This window comes from Garra rufa, chromosome 5, assembly GCF_049309525.1.
Source record: "Garra rufa chromosome 5, GarRuf1.0, whole genome shotgun sequence".
NCBI lineage: Eukaryota > Metazoa > Chordata > Actinopteri > Cypriniformes > Cyprinidae > Garra > Garra rufa.
This window is the reverse complement of record NC_133365.1, coordinates 18,649,930-18,665,040: the sequence shown is the minus strand read 5'-3', so window position 1 is coordinate 18,665,040 and position 15,111 is coordinate 18,649,930. Positions and strand designations below refer to the sequence as shown.

The 15,111-nt window shown below is 34.5% G+C and overlaps 1 protein-coding gene across 3 annotated transcripts in view; it reads right to left on the bottom strand.

The window, feature by feature from the left end:
- abr (ABR activator of RhoGEF and GTPase) overlaps positions 1-15,111 on the bottom strand; it is a 225,784-nt gene that overhangs the window by 134,550 nt on the left and 76,123 nt on the right. For 2 of the 3 annotated variants that reach the window (XM_073839571.1, XM_073839572.1), the window contains exons 2-3: positions 14,663-14,841; positions 378-476 (exon numbers count right to left, since the gene is read on the bottom strand). In XM_073839571.1, the coding sequence (XP_073695672.1) occupies positions 378-476; positions 14,663-14,841 (278 nt within the window). Of the gene's footprint in view, positions 1-377; positions 477-6,784; positions 7,103-14,662; positions 14,842-15,111 lie in introns of those variants that run through there. The other variant, XM_073839573.1, reaches the window with a different exon arrangement.

The window sequence follows — 15,111 nt, the reverse complement described above, 5'->3', positions numbered from 1 at the left end:
TAGCAGTTAAAAAAAAAGAGAAAAGACTGACAGGAAATGACACGTTCAAACACCAGAGGAACAAAGTACTAGTAGACATTAGATTTCAGCACTTTCTATAAATAGGAAATGCTGCTTCCTGATTGGCTGAGTGTACGCATGGTCTTTACGCTGCACACTAATCAGCCACATTGAGGAAAACAATGCTTTTTGTCGCTTTAAATTAAAAAAAGAAAGACTTATTCTAAACAAAAAGTTATATCCACTCAAACTGGTATTCAGTTTTAAAAACACTTCACACACAGTCCACATAGTGTCACATAGATCAGGACTGTGAAGAGTCCACATTAGGTTTCTCATGAAGTGTGAGTGACGACATTTGTGGCAGAGGTACTCACCAGCAGCAACGCCTCCAGCTGGTTAATATAGATCTCCTCACTGGCCAGAAAACCAGACAGAACCAGTTTCTTCATCTCCAGACCTTTCTCTATGTCTCCCTGAAAAACAGAATCACATACAATAATGAAGAATCAGAGAACACATCACTACACTATTTACAATGACCAATAGATTGCATAGGGCTGGGTAAAAAATTTAAGTTTCTCTATTTTAATCAATTCTCATTTTTACGAAAACTATATCAATTCTTAAATCCCAAGCCTGTTTTCAGTTGATGAACAAAACATTGTAGCACACCTCCCATCCAATAAATCATAATAAGCTTTGTGCTTTGTTACTTCTGATGAAAAAAAAAATTAATTCTGTCCATTTTATTACCGTATTCAAGCAATAAATGCTGTTTTTCCATTTCTGTTTAATGTGAAGTGACAGATCGCTGTGGCGGCAGGGCCATCACATATGAACTGATCATCTCCTCCGCTTTAATACCAGTTTCAGCACAAAATAAACATGAATAAACATCTGTTTATTATTGTACCTAAAGAGTACAACTTACTGAAATCCATTTCCTGTCTCATGTAATAACTCAATCAGTGTTTCAACCATGCAAAGACATCAATAGAACAGCTTGGAAGTATTTGCAGCTCGTTTCTGTTTTTGGTCGTGTTGTGAGTATTTGCAGCGCGTTTCTTTTTGCAGCACGTTTGGATTTGTTTATATTGTGAGTATTTGCAGCACATTTCTGTTTTTGGTTGTGTTGTGAGTATTTGCAGCACGTTTCTGTTTTTGGTTGTGTTGTGAGTATTTGCAGCACGTTTCTGTTTTTGGTTGTGTTGTGAGTATTTGCAGCACGTTTCTGTTTTTGGTTGTGTTGTGAGTATTTGCAGCACGTTTCTGTTTTTGGTTGTGTTGTGAGTATTTGCAGCACGTTTCTGTTTTTGGTTGTGTTGTGAGTATTTGCAGCACGTTTCTGTTTTTGGTTGTGTTCTGAGTATTTGCAGCACGTTTCTGTATTTGGTTGTGTTGTGAGTATTTGCAGCACATTTCTGTTTTGGTTGTGTTGTGAGTATTTGCAGCACGTTTCTGTTTTTGCAGCACGTTTGGATTTGTTTGTATTGTGAGTATTTGCAGCACATTTCTGTATTTGGTTGTGTTGTGAGTATTTACAGAGCTTTTCTGTTTTTGGTTGTGTTGTGAGTATTTGCAGCACATTTCTGTTTTGGTTGTGTTGTGAGTATTTGCAGCTTGTTTCTGTTCTTGGTTGTGTTGTGAGTATTTGCAGCACGTTTCTGTTTTTGCAGAACGTTTGGATTTGTTTGTATTGTGAGTATTTGCAGCACATTTCTGTATTTGGTTGTGTTGTAAGTATTTGCAGAGCTTTTCTGTTTTTGGTTGTGTTGTGAGTATTTGCAGAACGTTTCTGTTTTTGCAGCACGTTTGGATTTGTTTGTATTGTGAGTATTTGCAGCACATTTCTGTATTTGGTTGTGTTGTGAGTATTTGCAGAGCTTTTCTGTTTTGGTTTTGTTGTGAGTATTTGCAGAGCGTTTCTGTTTTTGGTTGTGTTGTGAGTATTTGCAGCACGTTTCTGTTTTTGCAGCACATTTGGATTTGTTTGTATTGTGAGTATTTGCAGCACATTTCTGTATTTGGTTGTGTTGTGAGTATTTGCAGAGCTTTTCTGTTTTTGGTTGTGTTGTAAGTATTTGCAGCGCGTTTCTGTTTTTGGTTGTGTTGTGAGTATTTGCAGAGCTTTTCTGTTTTTGGTTGTGTTGTGAGTATTTGCAGAGCTTTTCTGTTTTTGGTTGTGTTGTAAGTATTTGCAGCGCGTTTCTGTTTTTGGTTGTGTTGTGAGTATTTGCAGAGCTTTTCTGTTTTTGGTTGTGTTGTAAGTATTTGCAGCGCGTTTCTGTTTTTGGTTGTGTTGTGAGTATTTGCAGAGCTTTTCTGTTTTTGGTTGTGTTGCGAGTATTTGCAGCACATGTGCTGTCAAACTGATGAAGATGTTCTCTTAATTTGCTGGCGCTTTTTCTGTTTAAATGTGTTTTCTTAAGTTGCAGCGCATTGAGCTCTCTCAGCTACCGTAGCTTGTATCAATGTCAGGTAATGTCATGACCATAAAATTGTTAGTCAGCTAGAAAAATTTACTCTGAGAAGAGTATTTTGCTAAATATATGCACCATATAACATATTCTTTAGAATTGAATTTATGTTTAAATAAGCATTTGTATACAAATCAGTTAATTTTAACCTTCAATATTACAGTAATGTATATTTTACAGCGTTAGTTGAGAGATTTTTTTTCCTTGAGAAAATTCGGCCTGTACTGTACTTGAGGATATTTTTTAAAAATTCACCTTTTACAGTCAAACCAGAATTTAGTAAACCAATTTATTCGCTATAGTTTAAACTGTGTCAGAACAAATTCATCTTCATGATCACAAATGAATTACAGTCAAACCAAAATGTATTCAGACATCTTCAAAATTACTCACATTATCACAGTTTATTCGCTATAGCTTAGAAAATGGTAATAAAATGTGACAAGTTAAACTGTGTCAAAACAAATTCATCTTAATAATGCCAGATAGAAAGGTATGAAACAAAACATAGCCATGTCAAAACTAATTTTTGGTCCCAAATTTTTTATCAGTTTTACTGGTAGTCCACTGTATGAATGATTTTTAAGTATAATATGTCACAGTTTATCCTCACTTACATAAATTAACTATAGTGTCCTGCACCTATTAGTAAAGTGGTGTCTGAATAATTTTTGGTTTGACTGTATGTTTCACAAAAGAAAGTGACAAGTTTTTAACGCTATGGAGTTAACAAAATGATGACAGAACTTTCATTTTTGGATGAACTCTCTCTTAATAAAAAGACAGGAGATATTCAGTTGGTAATTATGCTAAATAAGCTAATGAGCACCACCTGTAGGTAATAAAATCCTGTGTTCAGCCTTACTGTACAATCTACAGTACTAGTCTGTTCTGGTCTTTCTTTTTCTTTCTGGTGTGAAATTGCTCAGGTACAGACACACCCTGTGAATTCACCATCCAGGTACAGAGTTCAAACTGTGTCCGTGTGTGTGCGTGTGTGTGTTCAAACAAAGGCACAGACATGCTATCTAAACCCAGCCATTTGAACAAACACAAGATTCAATCTGAGTGAAAAAGAATAAGTTTTAGCCTTTAAAATGTAATCCATGTTTCAAATGTCTGCTTCAATGTTTTTAAGATCCAAATAAGCATTTCAACCAAGTCCCTCCCTTTGAACTTTCCATTTACAACAGCTCTTGCTTTAGTACATGACTTCATAAAAACTATTTTAGAAAAATTACTGTATGTGTAAATTCTCCCACCATGTCTGTCCACCAAAACCACCACAAATATATGAGGATAAATCAAAACCTGGGTCTGTTCAAAAACCCATGAAAGTTGATTACATAAAGGAATAAACAGCAGTTCTATCTGAAAAGACAGGAAGTACCACCCTTATGACTAACTACATCTGAAGAGAGCAGCCAAATTTACCCGCCATTGGCCTTATAATTCACTGACAAACACTTCTTTGTCCAGAGCACTAGCGGATTTATTCTGTGACGCTCTGCAAGGGAAAAAATGTAAAAGGGAAAATAGAAACAACTTACTAACACTGATACCTACGTTAAGAACTTATGGTAAGAATAAAAAAGGAATTACAGTTGAAACAGGTTGTGAAAACCCTGAAAAACCCATTTGAAATCATTAAAGGCATAGTTTACCCAAAAATAATTCATTTTATTCATCATTTATTTACTCTGACGTCATTCCAAACCTGAATGACTTACTTTCTTCTGTGGAAAAATAAATATAGATTGACATTTTGAAGAAATGTTGGTGCCCAAACAGTTTGGGAGACTGAATTTCACTGTAGAGATAAAATAAAGGACCATTTTGGATCATTTTTTATATTCTGCAGAAGAAAGTATACCACATGAGGGTGAGTAAATAATGATAGAATTGATATTTTCAGGTACTCTAGCCTTTTTATAAATTTTTTGCTCCCGTTAATGTCATTAGATATAATATACAATGACAAGTCCACTTGTCAAAACTATGAACCTAATTCAATTACATTTATTTCAAATGACAGCTATTTGAAGTCATGTGTGTTGAGTTGCAGACTCTAAGTGTCACAGGCTTTTATTTAATAATTAGCTGTAGACTTCTAGCTCACCACCCAGTGCTGATAGCGATAAGATATTGATAAGGAATAATGACATAGGAAGAAAGTTATTTATAAACAGTTACTGTCATTTGTGAGAGACAGAGAAAAGGGCAAATAGAAGAGGAAGTTTCTGAGACTGAGAAGTTTTTCAGACTGTCTAAACAGACAATAGTACTGCCAAATTTAAAAAACACATTTCTGTTTCTGAAGTAGTTTTGCATTTGTTGTATGTTCTACATTAAGTCACTATTAATAAATATCCATGTTGGACTGAAGTGAGTCTGGAAAAGTTATTTGAGAAAACGTAATTTAAAGTGTCACTTATTTTCCATACGAAAATAGAAAAAATGGTTGTAAAAGTATTTGCCAGCCTCATTTTCATCTGTGACAAAATCATGTTTTTGACAAAACACACCAGAGCTGTGGCACAATGGTTATTGCACATGCTCTTCAGATGTTAAGCTGTGGTGCTCACATAGTTTATGGTTTTAGTTGGCAAGACATCCTTAAACTAGAAACATATTTCAGGCATAAAAGGCTTAAACCTTTAGATTTAGGGATCTTATTAGCAATGAACTGATGAACTATTTTGGCCCCCCAAAAAACAGCTAATAGAAAGTTAATTTTAAAGTGTCAGTTTCGGTTTTCACTTTCTGTTTTAGATTTCGTTGAATCACTATTTATTAGTGGTGCATGCTTTTATAGAATCCCTAAAGATAACTATTAAACCTCAAGATGTAAGCCACACATTTTGTGCTATGGACATAAAAAAAAAATCCTCAAAAAAGCAAAGGTGTGCCATTACTTGGTGGATACACTCAAGAGAAAACCCATAGATTTATACACCACTGTTTAAAATTTGATTTATTTTTTATTAATTTTTTTTAAGAAAGAAGTCAGTTATATTTAACAAGAATGCATTAATAGTGACATTCATAATGTTACAAAAAATTTATATTCCAACAAATTTAGAATTATAATGTATTGTGGTTTCCACAAAAATATTAAGCAGCATAACTTGTTTCTTGAGCAGCAAATCAGCATATTAGAAACATTTCTGAAGGATCATATGACACTGAAGACTGGAGTAATGATGCTGAAATTGTGGAATGCATTCAAATAGGAAAATTTTATTTTACAATATTACTGTTTTTAACAAATAAATGCAGTCTCTGTTAGCTTTCAGACCTAACACCAATTTGAAACATTTGTGTCTAGAGAGTGACAAAGACAGAGACAGACACTGGCATAAATCAATGGATTTAGCAAAATGATGTGGGCTCTTTTTAGAGCTTCTGACCAGTCATATTTTCTCTTCAAAGTTTAAACAGAAAACAGAACATGTGCTGCTCAACTCTTTTTTCCTTTTCACCAACCTTCTTTTTCCATCTCTTGTATACATGGACAACAGTAACTCAAACTCAGACGGTTTAGGTCAGTCCTTAGAATGAGCTCTAAAGTCTAAACTAAAGCTATTTAGAAGCACAGCGTTACACAAAATCTGTGACCATGCACCAAATGTTTTGTAGTCTAACCAAACTAATGAAAACTCAACTATCATAATTTACTGACACTCATGTCATTAAAAACCCATGTGATGTTCTTATTTCCATGGAAAACAAAGATGTTTTGGAGCAAATGAAGCATGTTCACCAATTTTTTTCCCCACACAATCTCCAAAAAACATAGTAAGTCTTACAGATTTGGAACGACATGATGGCGAATAAATAATGATGATAAATAATGAGAATTTTCATTTCAGGGTAACTCCCCCTTTAAGAGAATATGGTGCTATTGACAGCTACAATGTGAAGTCATTGCTGGTGGAGTCTAAGTCAACATGGGCAACGTGACTCTTATAGAGATGCTAAACATCTCAGATCAAACAAATGTTGAATGCACTGGCAAAATCCAAATCACAGCAACAGTTGGTGAATAACGGTTTGTATTTGTGTAAAACCTGTCTCACCAAGCATGTTAGAGCAGGAAAAGGATCATTAAGAGACCATTTACAGACTCACAGTTGCTGGTACAAAGCACAAAAGTCACACAAACTTAAGGAACTGAACAAACACTAGCGCCACGTCGCAAAAAGGTTTAATACTTTCCACCTCACTATTTTTAGCCATTGAAACCTCTGTCAGCAAGCCAGCGGAGGAAGAGAGAAGTGCTTCGCGGCCTGACTCTCTCTCACCTTAAACGTCCTGAAGTCCATTGGCGTGAATGGACAGTCCAAGTCCATCTCATTGTCAAACACATCTTCATCCTCCAGAACTTTGTCCAGAAAGCCCAACACCTCCTCCTCATCCTCCTCCATGCTGGCGGCCGATCCCTCTCTCTCCTCTCCCTCCGTTTCACTTGCTGCTTTCCCTGCTTTCAAGTTTTGACAAGCCGTCCGTGACACATTGGTGCCTCTGCTGGAAATCTACCTCTTCTGTCCACAGAGGGGTTTTTTCTTTCTTACTGTCTTTCTCTCTGAAACGGTAACGTGTCCTCCCTCTCACACAAACACAGAAACAGCCACTTGCTTCCTCTCTCTCGTATACACACACTTCAACCTCGAATGGCCCGCCTCTGCACTTACACACACACACACACACACACACACACACACACGCAGAGAGGCTCGAGCTGCTGGCGTCCCTCCCCCTGACTGCGGTTCTGTCTTCCTGGTGTGTGTCAATTCCGGGTGCCCTGGGTTAAAAGACTGTCCACCATTTTCCTTTCTGGCCTTAGCAGGTCTCTTTCTAAACTTCTTGCTCTCTTTGGTTGTTCCGGTTAGATTTTTAAGTATTGCAAAAGTGACTTAAATATGAATGAGTTTAATATCAGGTTTACAAATTGAGACAAAGGTTCTCAAGCTGTCTTTCACACAGTAAGACAAAAACTGAGCACCATAATACCCTAAATCTTGGCACAGCAATCGACAATGAACTAGACTGCTAATTTTAGCTAATAAAATGTATGGTCACACATTATTTTAAAGTCCAATTCTTGCTATTCACAAACCATTAACTATGACTTTTGTTTATTAATATTTAGTAAGCTAGTTGTTTAATAACTTTAGCTATTAGGGATGTAGAATATGGTCATGCAGAATATGTGCTTTATAAGTACTATAAACAGCCAATATGTTAATAATAGGCATGCTTATAAGCAACTAGTTAACAGTGATAATTTGGTCCTATACTAAAGTGTTACCAAATTTACATAGGATTTTTACTTATGCACTATTCTATGCTATTTTGTAGATATTTTGTAAACAGCGTGAGTAGTGTGTTCACACTGAAAATTACATCAAGAAATTAATTTGAAATATCTGGAACAAAAAAAAAGTTTCTTTATGTGGCTACAAGACTCTGATGTGGGATATAACAAATCAACACCCTTTTAAAATTCATCAATTTATGGAAGAGTATGTAGTGCATAGTTTAAGTGCATTATATACACTGCCACTTAAAAGTTTGGGATCAGTAAGATTTTTTTATGCTTTTTAAAGGAGACTTTTCTGCTTATCATGGCTGCATTTATTTGATTAAAAATACAAAAAAACTGTAATATTGTGAAATGTTAATGCAGTTTAAAATAGAGGTTTTCCATTTTAATATACTTTAAAATATAATTTATTTCTGTGATGGAAATCTGAATTTTCAGCATCATTACTCCAGCATTCAGTCCCAGCAAGCAATAGTCGTCATTTCACCGTCTGGGTTAACTATAAACCCGATATAGTCCGGCTATGTGTAACCCACTTCCAGCCCAAATAACCTTGAATTTGGTTGCATGCCATTTTTTTGGCAAAATAACTAGTTAGATGTATGATATTCCATCATGTAAGCAAACTCAGCAACATTTACAAGGTTTTATGGTTTAATTTTTTTAAATTTTTTAATTGATGACTAGTCTAATATTGGGATATGTTTAGACGTCTATTAAATTTTCACTGACAGCCCAAATACAAACTTGTTTTAGCCTAGACGTCTGGGCTGTGTTTTCACGGCTAATAGACGTCTTTTAGACCAAAAATTGCTTGCTGGGGTGTCACATGATCCTTCAGAAATAATTTTAATATGCTGATTTATTATCAGCAAATAGTTGGAAACAGTTGTGCTGCTTAATTTTTTTTTTTTTTTTTGGAACCTGTGAAACTTTTTTCAGGATTCTTTGATAAATAAAATGTTAAAAAGAACAGAATTTATTTAAAATGGAAACTTTTTGTAACAATAAACAAAATTAAGAGGTCAGTAATTATTTTCTTTCTTTCTCTCTTTGAAAGAAATTAATACTTTTAATTTGATAGTACTTTTAAGACTTTTGTTAGAAAGGATTTCTATTTTGAATAAATGCTGTTCTTTTTAAGTTTTTATTCATCAAAGAATCCTAAAAAAAAAAGTATCACAGGTTCCCAAAAAATATTAAGCAGCACAACTGTTTCCAACATTGATAATAAAAGTAATAAATCAGTATATCTGAAGACTGGAGTAATGGCTGATGAAAATTCAGCTTTGCATCACAGAAATAAATTATATTTTAAAATATATTAAAATAAAAAAGCTATTTTGAATTGCAATAATATTTCATAATATTACTTTTTTAATCAAATAAACACAGCCTTGATGAGCAGAAAAGTCTCCTTTAAAAAGCATCAAAAATCTTACTGATCCCAAACTTTGGGATATATACTTACATTAGTGTATAAACATCATTTACATTAGTACAGACAACAGAAGTACCAATTTATATAATACAGTGAGTTCAAATTGAGTTAATAATTAGTTGAACCATAAATGTTAAATGTTCATTTAAAGGTGCAGTGTGTAGATTTTTGCGGCATCTAGTGGTGAGATTGTGAATTGCAACCAACGGCTCCCGTCCACCGCTCACCCCTCCCTTTACAGAAGCTACGGTGGCCCACACGGGATTAAGATGTCGTCGTTTTAGACAGCAAAGAGTAATTAGGTTTCTTTTAAAACGTAAATTAAGTAATTATATTTACTTAATGATTCAATAACACAATGTTATTGTGAATATTACAGTTACATGTTCATCATTGTGTCAGTGTTTTTCCGCTAGAACAACAGTGATGAAACGCGATCTGTAGAGCAGTTTGTCCGTTTAGGGCTACTGTAGAAACAATACGGAGACTTCCATGTGAGGAGACCCGCGGTCTATGTAGATATAAACTGATAATTCTAAGGTAATAAAAACATAATGGTTCATTAAGTAAGGTCTTTATACACCCCTGAAAACATAGTTATGTATACTATATTGCATTTCTGTCTAGAGATCATCTTAAATATTACACACTGCACCTTTAAATTTGATAAATTAAAACTCACAGGCCACTATGAATACTTCATGGACTATCAATATGGGATAGTTCACCCAAAAATTTAAATGACCCTCATCAGCTGGAAAGCCACTTTCTCATAAACACGTGTACGACAGTTAGGGGAAAATTATGTTTTATAAAGTTTTAAATATAGATATTTTTCTCACACAAATGCATCAATTCACTTCAGAAGGCCTTTATGCAAAACCAGGGCTTAACCCCCAGAGCTGTGTGGAGTACTTTTTATGATGATGGATGCGCTTTATTGGACTTCAAAATCTCAACACCCATTCACTACCATAATGGTACATTTTTTAATATAACTCCGATTGTATTCGTCTGAAAGAAGAAAGTCCAATACACCTAAAATGGCTCGAGGGTGAGTAAATTATAGGGTAATTTTCATTTTTGGGTGATCTGTCACTTTAAGTTTAATTGGTATTTTGTCATTTTAGAAAAGAAAAAAAGTCTAATGGTCATGCAGGCTACATAATATTCAATTATAATATATTTCCAAATGGAATTTATTCATGTGATGACAAAGCTGAGTTTTAAGTCATTACTTCAGTCTTTAGTGTCACATGATCCTTCAGAAATCATTCTAATATGCTCATTTGCTGGCCATGAGACATGTATTATTATTGTTGTCCTGTGTGCGATATTTTGTAGAAGCTGATACTTTTTTAGAATTCTGATCAATAAAAGTCTTTCGTTCTTTCTTTTTTGTAAGTGTATGTTGGTAGTGTATGTGCATTTTTGATAAATGAATATATCTTCATCAGGGCAGTACTAAACAACAACACAGCATAACAATGAATCCTGGACATACCCTTTTACAGATATCTAACTCTCTCCAAGTAATAACACTCTCAAATCACATTACAGTCATCAACACTTAAGGTAAGCTGGTATTATAGATTTGTTCATTTAATAAACATGAAGCTCGTATGAAGTGATCATTTATTAGGAGTGCCTGCAGTGCACACACACATTTTGTCAACATCAAGTGAGTGTGTGAAGATTGAGATCAAAGTCAGGTTGACCAAAATTTGTCCACCAAAAAAAAACTCCACCCAAACTTCTGACTGATCACACCCAAACACACATCCCACTTATGATATCAGGCTCTTCATTAACCTTCCTGTCAAAATTATAATCATCATCATGGGATTCCATAGTACATGTGAAATATTAATAGTAATCCTTGAATAGAAATCAATGAGGAATCCCTGATGATGCTCATCGAGTGTTTAAAAGAGGAACTAGAATCAAGCAAAACGACAGATGGCGGCATAATAGTTTAGTGTTCCGGGCTTCTCTTTTTCTCACAGAACCTCAATACACTGCCTGACACAACATTAACCACCAATGGGAACTGATAGAAATGAACGACACACTAGTTGATCTCATTCATTTGATGTAGTGAGGTGAGTGAAGAGCGGAAAGCCCTCTGCTCTGTAAGAACACCACCGATGTCAGAAGAGGTGATATATAGTCTCTGTGCAGCGGTTATATAAGGCTCTCAGAGCTCCTCACTGCACTGCCCACACGATCAGAACCTCCGAGAGGCTCTAATGAAAGCCAGAGAGGAGGCGAGGCAGAGAAAACACTCAGCACATTTCTCATAAGCAAATTGCCTGTGTGCTTCTCCACGCTTGACTTTATCTGCAGTCAAGCTCAACAGGGGGTATAAATAGGGGCAGGTGAATGCTTTTTCTATACTCTGTAGTTACAAACAGTCAACGAGGCATGCTAGAGTAAATATAAGGTTATAAGGGTGAAAGATATACTAGCTGAAGCTTTGAACTGGCCAGTTCAATCACTTTACATTAAAAAAAAAACACATGGAAGAGCTTGATGATTTAAAAAATAGTTTTAGTTGCTATTTTTGCCAATTTTTATTGCAACAAAATGAAACAAAACAATATACTTGGATTAATCTTACATCTATATTACATATGTAATATAACTGAGGTATGCATTATATTCAAAATGTGAAACAAAGCAAAGAAATCCCTTTATGCTTAGCTTTATTTAAAAGTATTTAAAAAAAGAAAAAAGTAATAATATTTTTTTTTAAATAATGCTAAAAATATTTAGTATTATTAACATCAATGTTAATTATGTTTTATTTCGTATATATATAAATATAAATGAGATTCACTACAATGTAAAATAAACATTTTATGATTTTTTTCTTTCATAAAATAAAACAAAAGGATTGTTTTTGGAGTTCTTTTACATAAAAATATGTCTGTTCAATCAATTTTTTATCATCCAAGGATATTTGGTTTAATGTTTTTTAAAGAAGTCTCTTCTTCTGATTCTGCTCATCAAAGTTCTGTTTATTTGATCAAAATACTGAAAAAAACAGTAATATTATGAAATATTATTGCAATTTTAAAAAACTAAATACAATTAATTTCTGTGATGTAAAGCTGATTTTTTTTTTTTTTGCATTTTTTCTATTTTGAATAAGTTCTGTTCTTTTTAACATTTTATTCATCAAAGAATCCTGAAAAAAAGTATCACAGGTTACAAAGTTTCCAACTTGATTATAAATCAGTATATTAGAATGATTTCTGAAGGATCATGTGACACTGAAGACTGAAGTAATGATTCTGAAAATTCAGCTTTGTCACCACAGGAATAAATTCAATTTTAAAGTATTTTAAAACTGTTATTTTAAATTGCAATAATATTTCACAATATGACATTTTTTCCAGTTTTTTTAATCAAACAAACACAGCCTTGAAGGGCAGAAAAGACTTTAAAAAAACGTAAAAAATCTTACTGATCCCAAACTTTTACACACTAATAATTGTTCAGTAATAGAGCAGAACTACAGAAGGCACAAACACTGTAAAGCAGCACTTCATCTGCTCTACCACTAGATGGAGATGCTGTTATAAAAGCTTGAACCTGGCCACAAACACGTCACTATCAATTTCAACACTTCAAACACTAATTATCTATGTCACACAATGGAAACAGCCATGCATGTTCATAATGGGCGTAAACACATGTGACAAACACGTACACCTCAATGTCAATTTAATCTCTGAAATGCACATTATAAATGGCCAAATACACTCGTCATTACAGGACGATGTGATGCATCATGACACTTTAATGTGTAGAAATATCTATTCCATTCCCATTTGACAGGAATCCATTTGAATATTTAACCTTCTGACTGGAAATTGTGCTCGCGTTGTCATTTTGGAAAATAAATGATTTGTTTAATATTTTACCATCATTGTTATCTAATCGGTTTTGTCAGCCAAACCCTGGAGATTTTAAGTTAATATTTCAGTCATTTAAAAACACATTCATGGTTATCTGATATTGCTTAATATTCATATAACATGCACGTAAACAAATCTTTTTTAGTAGGTCTTTTATTTTAAAATCATTTGACCCTGGACCACACAAAAAAAAGTCATGAGAGTCAATTTTTTAAAAATGAGATATATACGCCATCTGAAAGCTGGATAAATAAGCTTTCATTGATGTATAGTTTTTTACGATTCGACAATATTTGTCCGAGATACAACTATTTGAAAATGTGGAATCTATGCAAAAAAAAAAAAAAATCTAAATATTGAGAAAATCGCCTTTGAAGTTGTCCAGCTTAAGTTCTTAGCAATGCATATTACTAATCAAAACTTAAGTTTTGATATATTTACTGTAGGAAATATACAAAATATTTTCATGGAACATGATCTTAATATCCTAATGATATTGGGCATTAAATAAAAAATAGACAAGTTTGACACATACAATGTATTTTGGGGCTATTGCTACAAATATACCAATGCTACTTAAGACTGGTTTTGTGGTCCAAGGTCACATTTATGTTAATTTTATATTGTTATGATTGCATTTATCACCTTTTCTTCAACTCACAAAGACCCTACGTACAAGCTCCCTTTGAAACCCAGTTTTACCTAATGAAATGACAATCATATTGATACAGACTTCAGTGTCTAAATAATCTGAGCAGTAATTTGTAATATGCACATGTTTTTACATAGGAAAGCTCCACGGTTTCTCATTGTTTTGGCATTAGAGCACTGCGTTGTACTCAGTATGCTGAGACACACCAGGTGAGAATGGACTCAAAAAAGCGTTATTACACTGCCTGCAGCTATGAAAGTGATCTGGCCAAACAGCCACACCGTTATTAGTCATGTCAATAAAGCACACCCAAGCGAAAGTGAAAGCGATAAAGAGAGTGATGCTGACATTTACAACAAAGGCTGGTGAAAAGACAAAGTGAGGTTCCTTAGACCTCCTCGGCCCACTGCAATATCATGCATTGTGCAGAATCACTGCTCTTAGATTAAAGGTGAAGTGTCACTATGTTCTCTATAACAGCCATTCAAATTTTAACAAAATATATTTTAGACACAACAACCATGTCTGTGACACCCTCTAAAGCTAAGCCTAAAAATAGTATGTTTATAATCTTTATATCCTTTGTAAATAATGACATCTCATAACACTACAGACACTTCAACATTCTTTGAATGTTAGTTCACCCAAAATGAAAATTCTGTCATCATTTATTCATCCTCAAGTCATTCTAAATCAGTATAGCTTTCTTTCCTGTGTAAAACACAGAAGATATTTTAAAGAATGTCCTGGCCACTCTTTTCATAAAATAATAATGAATAGGTTCAGGTTAACGGACTGCTTAATTCAAAGCACACACAACACTGAAACACACAGTCATACCCCAGGCAGTATCCCGTCTGGTGGCGTGGGTGAGACGGCCTCTCCGTCCTGTCCCCGAGCGCAGAGGTGAGGGGACATGGTGGGCGACTCGTCAATGAATGGCATGGTCTCTGAGCCATCCTGAGACTTTCTGTCCTCTGCAGTATCTCCCTCATAGCCATCAGTGTTGTAGTTGAAGTCTGTGGGGAAAAACAGAGGAGTGTAAGATAATGCTTTCCCAAACACTTTCCATCTTCCATCGTGTAAAAAACAGGTAGTCCAGCCTCAAACTCCACTGCTTAATGTCGCCATGTTGGGTCGCTCAAACATTAGCAATGTTGAAAGCACTACAGTGTTTATATTTTTGAAGAAAATCAATCCGCAAATGGTGCAATTAGTTGTCTGTGCAAAACATTTGAGTGTGTTTCATAGCCGATCTGCAAGTAGAGAAGTGGACGGAGACTATGGTT